Here is a 19,776-nt window from a genome sequence, read left to right as displayed (position 1 = left end):
CACCATATCTCCCACGCTCTCTGTTCCCTTCTTCGTCTATTTCAGGAAATATTTCTTTTACATACGAATGGAGATAAATTTATAAAGACTAACAAGAGACAGGTGTTGCAGTTGTGTGTGAGGAGACAGAAGTGTGAACCTGTCAGCAAACTATACGTAACGTGAGGAAGGAGGAACGTGAATGATGGGGGTGTTGAGGTTGGACGAGGCAGGAGACGTGCTACTATGTGGAGGTGTCAGTGCTCTCCTGTCCTCTACACTACACCTCCTGGGACTCTTCTCCACCTCTTGCTGGCTCCTCTTCACAACCCTCTGGCTCCTCTCTGCTGCCACCATTTTACTCCTGTCTGCTGTCAAGGTGAGCAATGTCCTCCTCTTGTCTCACTTGTGCGCTTATCATGTGTAGTAGTATTTGATTCCTTGCTATCGGACGCCCGCACTACCATTTGTCATTGTTAGATATTAGCCATACAATGTTGGTGTTACATTACAGGTGTCAAGTGACGGTAAGGTGGTAGTTGTGACGGGATGTGACACTGGCTTCGGTAACGCTCTGGCACTCCACCTTCACAACCTGGTAAGTGCCACTACTTACCCACACTAGACCAACTGATCACAGTCACTACTTCCCGTACTCAAGCAACTAGTTCAGTAACACATATGGAAGTTCCGTAACAAATAATTCATGTAAAGTAAAAGGACACAAGTGCAACTAATGTGACATTTTATTGTAGCAACGTTTCGCTCTCCAGGAGCTTTGTCAAGCCGTTACAAACAATATGTGGACACAGAGGGTATATAAAGGCTCAGAGTGAGGTGCAATACTAGTGAGGTACCATTTCGATGTTCATTAGTGGTAGTAGTAGTAGTAGTAGTCGTAGTAGTAGTAGTGACAAAAGTTGTAGTAGTAGTAATACAATATGGTAGAGCAATTAATTCGTACATGAGTAAAAGGATATAAAAGATATTACTTGGGTCACATAAAAATAGGTTGGACAAATATAGACTGGTTAGAGAAGGCCTGTTTCAGTGTTCACTCTCTGTAATGTGCTTTGTGTAGTATAACAGGAGAGACTATGTGATGGCAGGGTTTACTGTTTTCAGGAGGATTCTCGCTAAGACTTCAGAGATGGTGAAGCTGCCGTTATTTTGTTTAATTGTATTCGAAACAGCGATCAGTGCTGATTCGAGGCACTTGCGTCTGCGGAAATTAGTTTCTTTGATCACTAATTGGGCGTCCTTGAATTTCATGAGATGATTGGGGGAATTTCGGTGTTGTACACAGGCGTTGTTCAAGTTATCGTTCCTACTTGCGTAAATGTGTTCATTGAGGCGGGTGTCGAGGTTTCTTGCTGTTTCTCCTACATAAATCTTGTCACAGCCTCCACAGGGTATAGTGTAAACCCCTGCATTGACTAGTTCGTGGTGCTTTGATTTTGTCCTGGTTAGATCCTTTATAGAAGTGCTAGAAGCGATGGCGACTCTGGTGTTAGCTTGTGAAAGTACTTTAGAAACGTTCAGTGCAACCTGGCTGTTGGGAAGAATTATAACTTTGTTGGGCGTGGTGTTGGTGCGTGGAGAATTAATGATCTGAAGAGCTCTTTTCTTGCAGTCTTTGATGAAAAGGGAAGGAAAATGTAACTCAGTGAAGGTTTGGTGAATGTATGTGCATTCCTCGTCAAGAAACTCAGGACTACAAATTCGGTATGCTCTTAGGAAAAACCCGATGATGATGCCTCTTTTGGTCTTGGTATCTTGACTGGAATAGAAGTGTGTGAGATCATTTTTATTGGTAGGTTTCCGATAAACTTGAAATCTTAGGTTGTTGTCTACTTTGTGAATGAGGACGTCGAGGAAAGGTAGCTTGTCATTGGACTCTTCTAGTGAAAACTGGATCGACGGTTCAACTGCGTTGAGCCTTGCCTGAAGATTCTGTACATCAAAACGTTTGGGAGTTATTACGAGGACGTCGTCCACGTAACGTAACCAAGTGACGCTTGAAGGGATGATGTTTGCGAAGTGTTCGGACTCTAGGTGTTCCATGTATAAGTTGGCTAGGACGGCACTGATGGGGGACCCCATTCCCATGCCGTAGGTTTGTTTGTAGAGTTTGTTATTGAAAGAAAAACAATTGAAATTAACACTGAGTTCAATCAAGTCAACAAAATCTCCGGGAGGTAGAGGAAGATTAAGGTCCTGATTTACTTTACGTCGTAGAACCTCGATGGCTTTTGTGGTAGGTACTTTTGTGAAGAGGGAAGTCACGTCCAAACTGCTTAGTTTCTTGTTACGGATGGAGAGGTTGAGGATGCGGTTGAGAAGGTCGCCTGAGTGTTTAAGATGAGCGGGGCTGATGGTCCCCAGAAGGCAGGAAAGATGTTTGGCAAGAACTCCGGCTAGTTTGTGTGGAGCACTGCCTATACCTGACCTGATTGGTCTGAGAGGAATGTTGTGTTTATGGGTCTTGGGTAAACTATACATGTGTGCTGGTTTAGGGTTGCTTGGTAACAAGTACAGAAGTTTCTTCCCCTCTCTAGTGCGTTTGAGTATTTGTCTGGTTTTGTATAGAAAATTTTTGGTGAGTGTCTCCCACTGTTGAGTGCTGATGGGTTCGTATGTAGACTGATCACTCAAAAGGTCCATCATTTTAGTGTTGTAGTCACTGGTGTTGAGTGTGACGACTCCACCTCCTTTGTCGGCGGTGGTGACAATAATGTTGGGGTCGTTGGCGAGGTCCTTAAGGGCAGTGATGTATCTTCTAGGAAGACTAGAAGAAGAAGGTTCTCATAAAGCTGCAGTGAGAAGGCCCTGTATATAACCCTTCTGGAAGTTGCTATCACTGTGTCTATGGTTCCTGGTAACTAGATTGAGTTGATAGTTAGGTTTGCGTATGTTGGTGGTAAATTTGAGTCCCAGACTCAGTGCTTGTTTCTCGTAGTCAGTCAAGGGGGCTGTAGGGCAAATTTCCGCGCGCGCTCATTAAGGTGCGTGAAGATAAGTTGTTTATCAGGGATTCGCGTCCCATTTCCTTCCATCGACTGTTAGTGCCGAGGTACTGAAGTTTGCGATTGAGTTTCATCTTCTGTTGGAGGTTGGCTGTGGTGACTGCTGAGAATATGCTCAGCAGTGTGTTGGTCAATCTGAAGATTAGCCCTCATATTCCTTGCAGTTTCAAAGGTTTCCTTAGCGAAGTTAGAAAGTTCTTCGGCACATTCAGTTAAGTAAGCTTGGGTAGCTGGAGAGAAGGGGTGCTTGGAGTTGGAGAGTTGTGCGGGAGTAGACTTAGGGATCACCTTCTCTGCCAGGCAATCTTGTAGGAAGTTGCGATAGCTGTGAGCACGAATAAGGGTGTCCAAATAACGTCTGCATGAAATGTCCATTATGTTGCGGTGTCCGACAGATTGTAATAATGTTGGTAGAATTACCGACAATATGTAAAGTAAAAGGACACAAGTGCAACTAATGTGACATTTTATTGTGGCAACGTTTCGCTCTCCAGGAGCTTTGTCAAGCCGTTACAAACAATATATGGACACAGAGGGTATATAAAGGCTCAGAGGTGCAATACTAGTGAGGTACCATTTCGATGTTCATTAGTGGTAGTAGTAGTAGTAGTAGTAGTAGTAGTAGTAGTAGTAGTAGTAGTGACAAAAGTTGTAGTAGTAATACAATATGGTAGAGCAATTAATTCGTACATGAGTAAAAGGATATAAAAGCTATTACTTGGGTCACATAAAAATAGGTTGGACAAATATAGACTGGTTAGAGAAGGCCTGTTTCAGTGTTCACTCTCTGTAATGTGCTTTGTGTAGTATAACAGGAGAGACTATGTGATGGCAGGGTTTACTGTTTTCAGGAGGATTCTCGCTAAGACTTCAGAGATGGTGAAGCTGCCGTTATTTTGTTTAATTGTATTCGAAACAGCGATCAGTGCTGATTCGAGGCACTTGCGTCTGCGGAAATTAGTTTCTTTGATCACTAATTGGGCGTCCTTGAATTTCATGAGATGATTGGGGGAATTTCGGTGTTGTACACAGGCGTTGTTCAAGTTATCGTTCCTACTTGCGTAAATGTGTTCATTGAGGCGGGTGTCGAGGTTTCTTGCTGTTTCTCCTACATAAATCTTGTCACAGCCTCCACAGGGTATAGTGTAAACCCCTGCATTGACTAGTTCGTGGTGCTTTGATTTTGTCCTGGTTAGATCCTTTATAGAAGTGCTAGAAGCGATGGCGACTCTGGTGTTAGCTTGTGAAAGTACTTTAGAAACGTTCAGTGCAACCTGGCTGTTGGGAAGAATTATAACTTTGTTGGGCGTGGTGTTGGTGCGTGGAGAATTAATGATCTGAAGAGCTCTTTTCTTGCAGTCTTTGATGAAAAAGGAAGGAAAATGTAACTCAGTGAAGGTTTGGTGAATGTATGTGCATTCCTCGTCAAGAAACTCAGGACTACAAATTCGGTATGCTCTTAGGAAAAACCCGATGATGATGCCTCTTTTGGTCTTGGTATCTTGACTGGAATAGAAGTGTGTGAGATCATTTTTATTGGTAGGTTTCCGATTAACTTGAAATCTTAGGTTGTTGTCTACTTTGTGAATGAGGACGTCGAGGAAAGGTAGCTTGTCATTGGACTCTTCTAGTGTAAACTGGATCGACGGTTCAACTGCGTTGAGCCTTGCCTGAAGATTCTGTACATCAAAACGTTTGGGAGTTATTACGAGGACGTCGTCCACGTAACGTAACCAAGTGACGCTTGAAGGGATGATGTTTGCGAAGTGTTCGGACTCTAGGTGTTCCATGTATAAGTTGGCTAGGACGGCACTGATGGGGGACCCCATTCCCATGCCGTAGGTTTGTTTGTAGAGTTTGTTATTGAAAGAAAAACAATTGAAATTAACACTGAGTTCAATCAAGTCAACAAAATCTCCGGGAGGTAGAGGAAGATTAAGGTCCTGATTTACTTTACGTCGTAGAACCTCGATGGCTTTTGTGGTAGGTACTTTTGTGAAGAGGGAAGTCACGTCCAAACTGCTTAGTTTCTTGTTACGGATGGAGAGGTTGAGGATGCGGTTGAGAAGGTCGCCTGAGTGTTTAAGATGAGCGGGGCTGATGGTCCCCAGAAGGCAGGAAAGATGTTTGGCAAGAACTCCGGCTAGTTTGTGTGGAGCACTGCCTATACCTGACGTGATTGGTCTGAGAGGAATGTTGTGTTTATGGGTCTTGGGTAAACTATACATGTGTGCTGGTTTAGGGTTGCTTGGTAACAAGTACAGAAGTTTCTTCCCCTCTCTAGTGCGTTTGAGTATTTGTCTGGTTTTGTATAGAAAATTTTTGGTGAGTGTCTCCCACTGTTGAGTGCTGATGGGTTCGTATGTAGACTGATCACTCAAAAGGTCCATCATTTTAGTGTTGTAGTCACTGGTGTTGAGTGTGACGACTCCACCTCCTTTGTCGGCGGTGGTGATGATAATGTTGGGGTCGTTTCAAAGGTTTCCTTAGCGAAGTTAGAAAGTTCTTCGGCACATTCAGTTAAGTAAGCTTGGGTAGCTGGAGAGAAGGGGTGCTGAACGTTTCTAAAGTACTTTCACAAGCTAACACCAGAGTCACCATCGCTTCTAGCACTTCTATAAAGGATCTAACCAGGACAAAATCAAAGCACCACGAACCAGTCAATGCAGGGGTTTACACTATACCCTGTGGAGGCTGTGACAAGATTTATGTAGGTGAAACAGCAAGAAACCTCGACACCCGTCTCAATGAACACATTTACGCATGTAGGAGCGATAACTTGAACAACGCCTGTGTACAACACCGAAATTCCACCAATCATCTCATGAAATTCAGGGACGCCCAAATAGTGATCAAAGAAACTAATTTCCACAGACGCAAGTGCCTCGAATCAGCACTGATCGCTGTTTCGAATACAATTAAACAAAATAACGGCAGCTTCACCATCTCTGAAGTCTTAGCGAGAATCCTCCTGAAAACAGTAAACCCTGCCATCACATAGTCTCTCCTGTTATACTACACAAAGCACATTACAGAGAGTGAACACTGAAAGAGGCCTTCTCTAACCAGTCTATATTTGTCCAACCTATTTTTATGTGACCCAAGTAATAGTTTTTATATCCTTTTACTCATGTACGAATTAATTGTTCTACCATATTGTATTACTACTACAACTTTTGTCACTACTACTACTACTACTACTACTACTACTACTACTACTACCACTAGTGAACATCGAAATGGTACCTCACTAGTATTGCACCTCACTCTGAGCCTTTATATACTCTCTGTGTCCATATATTGTTTGTATCGGCTTGATAAAGCTCCTGGAGAGCGAAACGTTGCCACAATAAAATTCACATTAGTTGCACTTGTGTTCTTTTACTTTACATATTGTCGGTAATTCTACCAACATTATTACAAATAATTCATGTAGTTTATAGAAGTAATTTTCAACTGTTTCATTCAGATAAATTATTATTATTATTATTAGTAGTAGTAGTAGTAATAGTAATAAGAGTATTAGTAACAGTAGTAGTAGCAATAGTAGTAATAGCAGTAGTAGTAATAGTAATAACAATAGTACAGTAGCAGTAGTAGTACTAATATCAATAGTAGTAATAGTAATAGCAAAAGTAGTAGCAGTAGTACTATTACCATTACTGTTCCTGACACGATCCAGCCTCCTCTCACTCTCTTGGGGATTCAAGGCTCAGAACACCCATCAATCTATTCCTTACCACGCCTATCCCTGACTTGGCTGGTTCCTCTCACCCCCTGGTGGTGCACCAGGGGTTCCTCTCATCTTCCTGGTGGTACTCCAGGAGTTCCTCTCACGCCCCTGGTGGTGCTTCAGGGTTTCCGGGTGGTGGCATGCTGCCTGCGGGAGGAAGGGGAGGGTGTGCAGCGCCTGCGTGACCTAAAGTCTCCCCGTCTTCACCTGCTGCAGCTGGACGTCACGTCTCAGGACCAACTCAAGACGACGCTTTCACAGGTCAAGAATCTCATCCCTGAAGGAGGTAAGGGACAAGTAGCTGCATTTTATGTGCCTCTTCTCTAAATAATAGCAAGTTTCTTAATACATGTGAGTACATGAGAGTACAGGGGAGTACTTAAGAGCACAACTATTGTGTATTATAGTCTAGATGTAGGATAGTCAAGGTATTTTGTACCTCGTCTCTGAACACTGTTAGATTCATAGCATACTATGAGCTTTCCAAATTATTATACTGTATTTATGTATGAATTAGAGTCTATTGTGTATGGTGTTTCTTGTATGTGGTCTCAAAATAGAATCGGTCTCCTAAGAAATGCTCTGGATGCATCTATGTACGTATAAATACTGAACTGTGTGTCCTGCTAAAATTTCTTAATAGTAGTTTTTGCCCCTTCTTTTTTTCATTTTCTTTTAATTCCATGTGTAGTGGGTTAGAATCCTTCCTTCATTTGTGACACGTGTCGTGAAAGCCGACTAAAATATCAGGCTCATGGTAGACTACTGGATGTGCATATTTGTAGAGGAGTGGCAGCTACAGTAAGAGTCAGATGTTTGTAGAGGAGTGGCAGCTACAGTAAGAGTCAGATGTTTGTAGAGGAGTGGCAGCTACAGTAAGAGTCAGATGTTTGTAGAGGAGTGACAGCTACAGTAAGAGTCAGATGGAGACTAAGGAGAAGGGTGTTAGAGAGATGTGGAGAAATTTCTCCAGGAGGGGGGTATCAGCCCCCTTCAGCCCCTTTCAGCCCTGAGGGGCTCAGCCCTCTCAGAAGGGGCAAATATCTTGTTTACTGCTACAACAAGTAATTGACCCCAGATGCAGTACCAATATGTGACGTGGCTTGCCGCTCCTTGCAGTCCAGTGTTGCAGAGTGTATTTTAATAAGAGACAGTACATCTCTTACCTTAGCAGGACAATCAAGGAAAATCATGCTCCCACTTTATTATCATGGTGAAGATAGTGTATATTGTTGTCTATGCTTAAGACAGCAAGAATCAAACATTCTGTTTTGCCTCATGGAGGAAGTGGCGAGGAAGCAAAAGTACTATGTCAGCTTTTCCTTTGTGCAAGGGGCAGTGACGGTGTGGGGTGCTGTGGCGTCTTCAGATTACTTTTGACTCTACTGAGAGTGACACTGACGCCAGGATAACCAACAAAGAACGATCTGTGCGTTAGTGTGAACAAAGTGTCTCACAAAACACAATAAACACTTACAGAGAAGTGTGATCAGCTTCTTCAGTGATATTGTGTGAACAATTATTGATGAACAGTGTAACAACGAGTGTTGCGATCCAACAGAGTGTAGTGCGACATTCTTCAAAGAACACTATTCTTCAATCAACTCAACGGATATCCGGGCTTAATTACGGGTCAGATACATATACCCAGGTAAGTGTTCTAACTCGTGATGTAATACTATTGACTGTGCAGTTGAGTATAAAGTCGTGAGTTAGTCACTTATCATAAACCCCGGTGATATGCGGACCTTTGAGTCCACACAAGTAAGTTTGTCAGCCATCAGTGAATGAAATATGCTGACATAACACCCCCTAGGGGTAATTTATAATCTTACAAATTATAACTCTTTACAGCCCGTTGAGAGATGACTTCGACAGCTTCTCAAGACCTCGTCTGCAGGGGCGGCTGTGCAGGCGATGAGCTGTCTTTCTAAGTTGTTTTCCTATATTTAAACTTAACTGGTAATGCCATTTCTCAACAAGAGATAAACTCATCTCAGTTTCATATTCTTCAGATATGTCAAATACCTGTGTTAAGGTGCGTTTAGAAGTTCAAGGTATATAATGGAACCTTTGCATTCTCGAGTACCTTTGCTTATGATCGGTCAGCATGGCCACGTTAACCTGAAGCAGTGTAATATAAACAGCCTCCCGGATAACCTTAAATAAAATCATTCGTAATGTAGCAATTAGAAGAGACACAATGTAGAGTATCACTTGTTACAGCAAGTAGAAGACACACAATACAGTGTATCACATATTGCAAAATTTCCTGCTAATCATTTTGCTAATTATAAGATTTATGCATGTATCACATCACTGCACAACGTTGTATAATACAATACAAAGTTATTAACCAAGAATATTGTTCTTTTAAATAATGTTCTACAGTGAGAATCAGCTCTCTGAACACAGGAAGACTCACCAGTAAGATGGTCTTTTATCCACACGATTTTTGCCTAACATTAAAAGAATGTGTTTTGAAGTTTATTGACGAAAAAACTTGAAGACATTTCTCAAGGTAGTTAAACTCGCATTGTATTACTGTCGCGCCTGCAACTAACGAGGGAATTACACGCTGAAGGAACTCGTGCCAACCACACAATCACAGTCAAGGAGCCAGTTAAGAAAATTCTCTTCGTAGGTGGTACAGGAAGCACAGATTATCTTTTATGAGTATTCTCTAAAATAAGGTTATCTCAGTGATATGACTATTTTAGTAAAATAAACTAAATAAGTGGGTTTTATTGATGAGGAATTCTAAACATTATTTAAGTTACTGAAGCCATACATAGCAAATGTAAGAGTAAAAAGTAAGGAGGAAAGATATAATGGTAATTGATATCGTAATTAAAGATCTAAATTAGATAGTTATTGTGAGAGACTCGTTTATATTGTAATGAGGTCAAATTATCTCGTTGGCGAGGTCATGAGTTATTAACATGTCATAGTGCCTCGGTGGTGGTGGAAGTTGCTACATATCTTATTGCTACCATAAGGAGGAAATAAAGCTACCTTTCCTAATTATCATAACTTCATCTAACCAATCTGATTTTTAACCTAAAATTACATTACCCATGATTATATTTGCCCCTGATTATATTCGCCCCCGAAAACACAGCCAAAATTCTTAGATCTGTCGACAGCCGCAGCTGTATTGAAATTAGCTGTGTTATGATTGTTGCAGGAGTCTGTCATCATCTTCCAGTCACAGCCGTGAAAACAACCACAGCCGAGGAAACAACCATATCCGATTTTTTTTTGTTATATAAGTAATTATCTTTACTTATCAGACTGAGGAAAATGTGTTCAGGGAAGCAAAGAAACTATAGGAGTTACCAAAAAAAAAAAAAAAAAAAAAAAAGATAGTGTGTCTATCCAGTCATTGGCGGGTGGAGGATCGAGCCACTACTGTTACTTGTGCTGAAGGACCCACACAGGTTTATCGCATCATGTAAAATAAATAACTGAGGAGTTACATTCGAGATATTTGTTATAATGCTCACCGAGTTAGTTATGAAATTCCCGCAGCTGGCTATCACTCAATATTGCTGGGTTGTGACTGTGGTGGCTGGGTAGTAGAGGTATTGACCCAACGTTCTGCCCCAACAGAGGTGTTGTGGGGGCTGGTCAACAATGCTGGCGTCTCCACCTTCGGCGAGGTGGAGTGGGTGCCTGAGGCCACCTACAGGAAGGTACTGGAGGTGAACTTGCTAGGTACCGTCTTTGCCACCAAGACCTTCCTACCTCTCATCAGGAGGACCAGAGGTACTAATTTATGTGTAGTATTGGGACTGTTTCTTTCCCCCTCTTTAGCCGTCTGTCTCTCCCTTTATCTCTTTCTTGTATTTCATCCTATACTTTCTCCTTTAGCATTTTCTTATTTTATGTGATAAATATACTCTTGTAATAATAACGTGAGTTTTAATTATATGTGAGACACTAAAACCATGCAGGTCATTCAGCGTAAGAGGTTGTGGAAGCACAATTCACCATCTGCTATTGCAAGAAAAAAGTCGCTTTATTTATCACTGTGTCTCTATAAATAGGTGTCATAGATGAAGAAGGACTACGGTGTTCTACACGGTAGTTATAGTACAGTGTTCTACACGGTAGTTATGTCACACATGCACACACACATACACAACAGGTCTAGTGTCTAATCAACATGTGCCGAGGACAAAATGGTACCTAACTAACAAATCACGTCAGTATTTCCCTGCAGCTCAACACCGTCGGACCCGTGACGTTGACACTACAACCAAAACCTTTCCCGTTTACGCTTCAGAAGTTTTATCTCCTGAGATTGTTATAGAGTTTACTGTATTAATGTCTTGAGTGTTTGTTCGTGCGTCTTAAACCACAAGATGTGCGCCAGACATTATTATTATTACTATTGGAGTGAGATTAACAAGTTAAGAAAGCCTAGAGAACAAATGGATTTGTCAGTTAAAAATAGGAGAGGAGAGTTATTAAATGGAGAGTTAGAGGTATTGGGAAGATGGAAGGAATATTTTGAGGAATTGTTAAATGTTGATGAAGATAGGGAAGCTGTGATTTCGTGTATAGGGCAAGGAGGAATAACATCTTGTAGGAGTGAGGAAGAGCCAGTTGTGAGTGTGGGGGAAGTTCGTGAGGCAGTAGGTAAAATGAAAGGGGGTAAGGCAGCCGGGATTGATGGGATAAAGATAGAAATGTTAAAAGCAGGTGGGAATATAGTTTTGGAGTGGTTGGTGCAATTATTTAATAAATGTATGGAAGAGGGTAAGGTACCTAGGGATTGGCAGAGAGCATGCATAGTTCCTTTGTATAAAGGCAAAGGGGATAAAAGAGAGTGCAAAAATTATAGGGGGATAAGTCTGTTGAGTGTACCTGGTAAAGTGTATGGTAGAGTTATAATTGAAAGAATTAAGAGTAAGACGGAGAATAGGATAGCAGATGAACAAGGAGGCTTTAGGAAAGGTAGGGGGTGTGTGGACCAGGTGTTTACAGTGAAACATATAAGTGAACAGTATTTAGATAAGGCTAAAGAGGTCTTTGTGGCATTTATGGATTTGGAAAAGGCGTATGACAGGGTGGATAGGGGGGCAATGTGGCAGATGTTGCAAGTGTATGGTGTAGGAGGTAGGTTACTGAAAGCAGTGAAGAGTTTTTACGAGGATAGTGAGGCTCAAGTTAGAGTATGTAGGAAAGAGGGAAATTTTTTCCCAGTAAAAGTAGGCCTTAGACAAGGATGTGTGATGTCACCGTGGTTGTTTAATATATTTATAGATGGGGTTGTAAGAGAAGTAAATGCGAGGGTCTTGGCAAGAGGCGTGGAGTTAAAAGATAAAGAATCACACACAAAGTGGGAGTTGTCACAGCTGCTCTTTGCTGATGACACTGTGCTCTTGGGAGATTCTGAAGAGAAGTTGCAGAGATTGGTGGATGAATTTGGTAGGGTGTGCAAAAGAAGAAAATTAAAGGTGAATACAGGAAAGAGTAAGGTTATGAGGATAACAAAAAGATTAGGTGATGAAAGATTGAATATCAGATTGGAGGGAGAGAGTATGGAGGAGGTGAACGTATTCAGATATTTGGGAGTGGACGTGTCAGCGGATGGGTCTATGAAAGATGAGGTGAATCATAGAATTGATGAGGGAAAAAGAGTGAGTGGTGCACTTAGGAGTCTGTGGAGACAAAGAACTTTGTCCTTGGAGGCAAAGAGGGGAATGTATGAGAGTATAGTTTTACCAACGCTCTTATATGGGTGTGAAGCGTGGGTGATGAATGTTGCAGCGAGGAGAAGGCTGGAGGCAGTGGAGATGTCATGTCTGAGGGCAATGTGTGGTGTGAATATAATGCAGAGAATTCGTAGTTTGGAAGTTAGGAGGAGGTGCGGGATTACCAAAACTGTTGTCCAGAGGGCTGAGGAAGGGTTGTTGAGGTGGTTCGGACATGTAGAGAGAATGGAGCGAAACAGAATGACTTCAAGAGTATATCAGTCTGTAGTGGAAGGAAGGCGGGGTAGGGGTCGGCCTAGGAAGGGTTGGAGGGAGGGGGTAAAGGAGGTTTTGTGTGCGAGGGGCTTGGACTTCCAGCAGGCATGCGTGAGCGTGTTTGATAGGAGTGAATGGAGACAAATGGTTTTTAATACTTGACGTGCTGTTGGAGTGTGAGCAAAGTAACATTTATGAAGGGATTCAGGGAAACCGGCAGGCCGGACTTGAGTCCTGGAGATGGGAAGTACAGTGCCTGCACTCTGAAGGAGGGGTGTTAATGTTGCAGTTTAAAAACTGTAGTGTAAAGCACCCTTCTGGCAAGACAGTGATGGAGTGAATGATGGTGAAAGTTTTTCTTTTTCGGGCCACCCTGCCTTGGTGGGAATCGGCCGGTGTGATAATAAAAATAAATGTTATTATTATTATTATTATTATTATTATTATTATTATTATTATTATTATTATTATTATTATTATTATTATCGGAAGCGCTAAACCCGTAGCAGTCATGCAGAAATGTGAGGAATGGTAGCGAAATAATCAAATTTGATCCGAGGAAGGGAATGTAGCTCCAGTTCTCTGGATCAAAAGCCCTTCATCCATGATCATGGCCATTTTTATTACGACTACTCCAGTAACTTTATTTCCTTTTGAAGCGTCTATATCATGGTTAGAACCACGTCACTGTGTGAAGCACTAAACCCATGTGGGTCATTCATCTCAAGGTGTGGAGGAGGCTCGATCCTCCGTCCAGTAATCTTGAGTCAGACGAGTCACTAAGAACCAGCCAGGCGTCATACATATACAATTCTCTCTGACCTTCAAAACGCAGTTAATGTATAGCGCTCTGAAAATTTAATTAGGGGACCTAAACGCTCCTTTGAGTAGATTATAAATATAATGTGACCTTTTGACCTTTAAGCAGACTTTACCTTCAGTTTGGTAATACCTTAGAATTGACTGACTACGCTCATTCTGGTAATACCCGCGCGGTTAGTGTAGTTTAAAGCCTATATACTACACTAGGATCATCAAAAGGCTGGACTTAACCTTTCCACCACCACGCAAGAATACTTTAATTCCTAAAATAGGGATTAAAGTTAGCTCACAGCTGAGAGAAATACGCTGGAGAAATACGCCTCTCAGTGTGTGTATCCTACGTAATCCTTGAGAATCTCTTTACATTTCATTAAATATGATTGGAATAATTTTCGGAAATTACTTTCTCAATGGATTTTTTTTTTATTCACACGATACAGTTTGGTAAAACAAGTCTTCTCTTTAAAACAAGTAGTTTGTTTAGTTATTTTTTAAACGTGTTGTTGACGGTAGTTTTTAAGATAGGTCATGAACATGTTATCAAAACAATCAATGTCATAAACAATCAGTGACATAAACAATCAGTGACATAAACAAGCTCAGAGACAATGGATGTGCGAAACGAGGCACATCATCAGCAGCAGCAGCAGCAGCAGCAGCAGACACTGAGACTCGTTTATTATAAAACACTTCGGTTCTTTGACCTACAGGTGATCAGTATCACAAAATCGAAACGTTTTTTTTTTTTTTGTGTTGAAGATCCCAGGACCGAAAAGTTTCCTTTTGTGATCAAGATCCCAGGACCGAAGCGTTTTTTTGTGATCAAATACCAGGATCGAAACGTTTTATTTTTTAACTAAATATGTCCTAGTATCTGGTCAGGCAACTTTACTTTAAATCAAGTGTCTGGTCACAGCTACGTAGCAATGTTGAGTGTGTTGCGGGTTGCAGGTCGTGTGGTAAACATCGCCAGTATGTACGGCAGGATGGGCAACACTATGAGAGCGCCCTATGTCCTCTCCAAGTACGCTGTCGAGGGTTTTACCGACTGTCTCAGGTTAGTCCAGCATTGTCTCTCTCTCTCTCTCTCTCTCTCTCTCTCTCTCTCTCTCTCTCTCTCTCTCTCTCTCTCTCTCTCTCTCTCTCTCTCTCTCTCTCTCTCTCTCTCTCTCTCTCTCTCTCCATCAGTTAATACTCGCAAGTCAGTTAATAATATTATTCCTTCACGTCAAGATAGTCAATAATATCACAATTCTTTATATGCTTTTATTTTTTCTGTGCACCAAAATTGTTGTGTCATATCTGTTCAGCCTTGGTCAAATTTAGGTAATATAAATATAAAATATTATGTAATTTACCTAATCTATCTAAGGTCTTCCGTAGCAATATTTACCCTTTGTCTTGGAGGATGAATTTTCAGGTGATCCAGTTAATCTAAACTGTATTATTATTATTATTATTATCATCATCATCATCATCATCATCATCATCATCATCATCATCATCATCATCATTATTATTATTATTATTATTATTATTATTATTATTATTATTATTATTATTATTGTTTTTTCTTATTAATATTATTTTTATTATTAGTAACGTTAATTTCATATCTAGTGATTATTGTTATTACTAATAATATTTATCATTAACAACAGTGATTGTGCTCATCATTGTTATTATTCTCACAGGCAAGAGATGAAGGTTTGGGGCGTGAAAGTGTGTCTCGTCGAGCCTGGTAACTATGTGGCAGGTGAGAGAGACCCTGTACGTGGGGCGTCCCAGTACGTGACTCATGTCTGCGTGACTTCCGTGTATTTGGCTCCTGTGTACGTGACCGTTTATGTGCGAAGTTCTGTATGTGTTCGTGTGCGTGTGCGTGTATGTGTGTGTGTGTGTGTGTGTGTGTGTGTGTGTGTGTGTGTGTGTGTGTGTGTGTGTGTGTGTGTGTGTGTGTGTGTGTGTGTGTGTGTGATTCCTGGGCAAATGGCTAGTGTTTACACGGCTACACTGTGCGTGGCTCCTGGATGCGTGGCCCCTGTGTGCGTGGCCCTTGTGTGCGTGGTCCCTGTGTGCGTGGCCCCTGTGTGCATGGCCCTTGTGTGCGTGGTTCCAACTGTCAAGTTAGTGACCTGCAAATTGCCTCGGCTGCCTCCTTCAGTATCCATGGGGGGGAGGGGATGGAGATGTTATCTGGTTCCATTATATTTGATGTACCAATTTCTTCACTCGTTTTTAACCTCTTCTAGAGCAGGAGTCAAATAAAAACCCTGGAGGGCAGTTGCTGCCCACCGTGTATCAGCCCTGTGTCAAGGGCAGTTGCTGCCCACCGTGTATCAGCCCTGTGTCAAGGGCAGTTGCTGCCCACCGTGTATCAGCCCTGTGTCAAGGGCAGTTGCTGCCCACCGTGTATCAGCCCTGTGTCAAGTGCAGTTGCTGCCCACCGTGTATCAGCCCTGTGTCAAGTGCAGTTGCTGCCCACCGTGTATCAGCCCTGTGTCAAGGGAATATAAACATTGATTTCTTTCTTGCTCCACCCATGAAAAAAATATCCAGCAGCCTCTCACGATTCTTCCATTTCGGCTCTGACTTAGGCTAGTGTGGCAAGGCGTCTTCTCACTCGTCTCTGGCCACGTTTCCTTCGTTAATATATCCCCGTCCTTCACTCGCCATGGGTTCAGACCCCTCCCTTTCCGCGGTTTGTTTGCGATCGTGTTATTACGATTTCGTGAATCAGCCTTCTGCAATCAGATTACCTGATCATTTACAATACAATTTTTGGTGCAATTTTTGAAGTACAGTTTGGAATATATATTGTCTTATTCTCTACGCTATTTCCTTTTCAGTTTTCTGGCCATTATGTGCTTTTTTTTTTTTTGGTTTGCTCCTGTTTCCCTTTGTTCACCCATTTTCCCATGCTCTCATTTTTTTTCCTTAATTTTTTTTTTAACTAGGGTTGTTAATATACTTATTCCCTTTCTTTTTAGGTTGGGGTGAATCTTTCAGTAAGTTTTCTGCATTTCTTGAGCACAGATGTCCGTTATGTCTTGCAGTTTTTTCAATGACTTCACCGTGTCAGTAACTATCTCCTAACTTCCGTGCCCTTACCGCCTCCCTCATCACCACCTACCGTTTGCTACCACCCGTTCTCTACCCGCCACTTACTAAACAGCTATCTACTAACACCCGTTCCCTAACCACCTCTCACCAGTAACTGTCCAGTAACACCCGTCCCCTCATTACCTCTCACTACCAGCTATCCAATAATACCAGCTCTCTAACCCCGCGCCCTTTAACAATTATCTAATACCACTATTTCGTACGTGGCAGCCACCAACATCTTCACGGACGAGAGCGTGAGACAGCAAGCACAGGTCATGTGGACAGCCATGACTGAGGAAGTCCAGCAGGACTTTCCCAGAAGTTACTTCGACAGTCAAGTGAATCTCATGATGTCTTACACCAATGCTGGGGTGAGTGGCGGCCTCTCTCTGCTGAGTACATCTTCATTCCAAAACAGACATCAGCTACCGCAGTAACTCAAACTGACGTAGTTTCATTAGAATGGAACGACGTTAGTTTGAGTTACTGTGATCCAGGAAGACACGTTACCTAGTGTGTAAAGGCAATGTAAAACACATGTAGCCCTTAAAGCCTTTTTACATATGTAAGCTCTCTTACAAAACCTCTGTACGTTTTCTTTTTCTAAATGCGATTGAAGAAGTTCCTCTAGAATTTAATAATATATACCATGAATGCCCTTCCACGCGCTTTTCAATTTTGGATGTTTTTTAATCGCATTTACAAAAAATCCCGCTATAATCTATGAAAGAGAGCTTATTTTCACCATCACTGCCACTAAAACCACCATCTCTCTACCACCATCTTTACTACAGACCCGTGACGTGAACGACGTGGTGGAAGCAATGACGGCGGCCCTGACGCAGAAGTACCCTCGTGCTCGATACCTGCCCATGGATGTGACCACCAGAATCAGGATCTTTGTGGCCACCCACCTGCCGGAGTGGGTCTACGACACCTGCTACATCACCACCGCACGACCTCATCTGTCCCTTCCAAACTCTGCCAAGCCTTAGGCTGAGGCTAACTGACACCCTTTCTGTTCCTGTCACACCCTCTGTGTGTGATACCTCCCTGCCTCTGCCAAACACTAGGCTATTAGATCCTCCCGTCTTTGACACACCGTAGGGGGTGGCTATTACCAAGTTCATTGCTGTAATTACTTTGCAGTTATCATCCATAAATTATCTTTTTTAACATAATCCACTTGGAATGAGAGTCCGCCTGTGGATTAACAAACTTGAGTCCGGTTAAATGGTGATATATTGTAGACGTATTCTTAGTGGTAGTGAAGGTCTCATAACCTCCAAAAATAAGGAGCTATCATTCCCTCTCTCGATTCAAAACAGACTACCTGAAAATCCCAAGTATTGTATGACCCCCATGTAACAATATTAATAAATAACAATAATAACTTTTGCTACTAATAAATTAAGCCTACTGAGCTTTAACTTTGAATTTAGAATAAAAATATGTTAAATATATATCATTTCTTTTTCACCTAATTATTTATTACGTAAGTGGCCTATTTCATCTTCTTGGCATTACTAGGCCCGTTTAACAGATGGTTACTACAGAAGTACAGCACGGAGTACCTGTAAGTACTAGATTTTACATCTTTATACAATATATATACTTTAGGATCCCAATGGAAATGATCAACAGTGACTTTCCTTGTGGTATCCTCGGTGAAATCCACAAAATTTACCACCAATGCATGTTAACGACTCACGAAATCGTAACAAACGATCCAGTTTTAGGACTCAGTTGCCAAGGGTTCAAACCTCAACTCGTTCCTGAAATATATATTTATTACAACCTTATGTTTTGTGCGGCCATTGTTCAGTGGTCTCTGAAACCGTGTGTAGTGAACCTGAGTAAATCTTATGTTGTGTTAATTCTTGTTGTGTGTCTGGTGGTGTAACAGTCTTCGAAGACAGGTGACAAGCGTTTATTGGGACGACGTTTCGCTCTGTGAAGATCTTTGATAAAGCTCTACACGTACAAACGAAATAAGATAGCATTCTCTGACACGTGTACACACAAGACAAGATCCTCTGATGTGTACACACAAGATCCCCTAAAATGAGTACACACAAGACCAGGCTTCTAACACGTGTACATACACAAGGTAAGGTAATATTCACTAACATACAAAAGGAATATTTTGATACCTCTTCACCAATCCCCATCAGACAATATTTAATTTTGGTTTCATTAAGTTGGTAATATTCAATGTAGCGTGGTAATATTCACTGTATGGAGTAATATTCAATATAGCGTGGTAATATTCACTGTATGGAGTAATATTCAATATAGCGTGGTAATATTCACTGTAGGGGGTAATATTCAATATAGCGTGGCAATATTCATTGTAGGGGGTAATATTCAATATAGCGTGGTAATATTCACTGTATGGAGTAATATTCAATATAGCGTGGTAATATTCATTGTAGGGGGTAATATTCAATATAGCGTGGTAATATTCACTGTATGGAGTAATATTCAATATAGCGTGGTAATCACTGTATGGAGTAATATTCAATATAGCGTGGTAATATTCACTGTATGGAGTAATATTCAATATAGCGTGGTAATATTCACTGTATGGAGTAATATTCAATATAGTGTGGTAATATTCACTGTATGGAGTAATATTCAATATAGCGTGGTAATATTCACTGTATGGAGTAATATTCAATATAGCGTGGTAATCACTGTATGGAGTAATATTCAATATAGCGTGGTAATATTCACTGTATGGAGTAATATTCAATATAGCGTGGCAATATTCATTGTAGGGGGTAATATTCAATATAGCGTGGTAATGTTCACTGTAGGGGGTAATATTCAATATAGCGTGGTAATATTCATTGTAGGGGGTAATATTCAATATAGCGTGGTAATGTTCACTGTAAGGGGTAATATTCAATATAGCGTGGTAATATTCACTGTAGGGAGTAATATTCAATATAGCGTGGTAATATTCACTGTATGGAGTAATATTCAATATAGCGTGGTAATATTCATTGTAGGGGTAATATTCAATATAGCATGGTAATATTCACTGTAGGGAGTAATATTCAATATAGCGTGGTAATCACTGTAGGGAGTAATATTCAATATAGCGTGGTAATATTCACTATATGGAGTA

The 19,776-nt window shown here is 41.3% G+C and overlaps 1 protein-coding gene across 1 annotated transcript; it reads left to right on the top strand.

Annotated features, from left to right (window-relative positions):
* The first annotated feature begins 108 nt into the window (after positions 1-108).
* LOC128686468 (D-beta-hydroxybutyrate dehydrogenase, mitochondrial) lies at positions 109-17,867 on the top strand. Its single transcript, XM_070085891.1, has 8 exons — positions 109-358; positions 494-577; positions 6,862-7,024; positions 10,351-10,506; positions 14,490-14,595; positions 15,233-15,294; positions 16,872-17,014; positions 17,438-17,867. Exons 1-8 carry the CDS (start codon positions 182-184, stop codon positions 17,636-17,638), a joined length of 1,092 nt encoding a protein of 363 aa, XP_069941992.1. The 5' UTR covers positions 109-181; the 3' UTR covers positions 17,639-17,867.
* The last annotated feature ends 1,909 nt before the right edge of the window (positions 17,868-19,776 follow it).

The sequence above is a fragment of the Cherax quadricarinatus genome, chromosome 17, assembly GCF_038502225.1.
Source record: "Cherax quadricarinatus isolate ZL_2023a chromosome 17, ASM3850222v1, whole genome shotgun sequence".
NCBI lineage: Eukaryota > Metazoa > Arthropoda > Malacostraca > Decapoda > Parastacidae > Cherax > Cherax quadricarinatus.
The sequence above is the reverse complement of the archived record's forward strand: the minus strand, read 5'-3'. Positions and strand labels throughout refer to the sequence as shown.

Bases quoted from the DNA above. Each gene is read 5' to 3' on its own strand.
- LOC128686468 (XM_070085891.1), top strand. From the start codon at position 182: ATGATGGGGGTGTTGAGGTTGGACGAGGCAGGAGACGTGCTACTATGT. The intron at 359-493 runs GTGAGCAATGTC...GTTACATTACAG, and splicing joins TACTCCTGTCTGCTGTCAAG to GTGTCAAGTGACGGTAAGGT. The intron at 14,596-15,232 runs GTTAGTCCAGCA...TTATTCTCACAG, and splicing joins GGTTTTACCGACTGTCTCAG to GCAAGAGATGAAGGTTTGGG.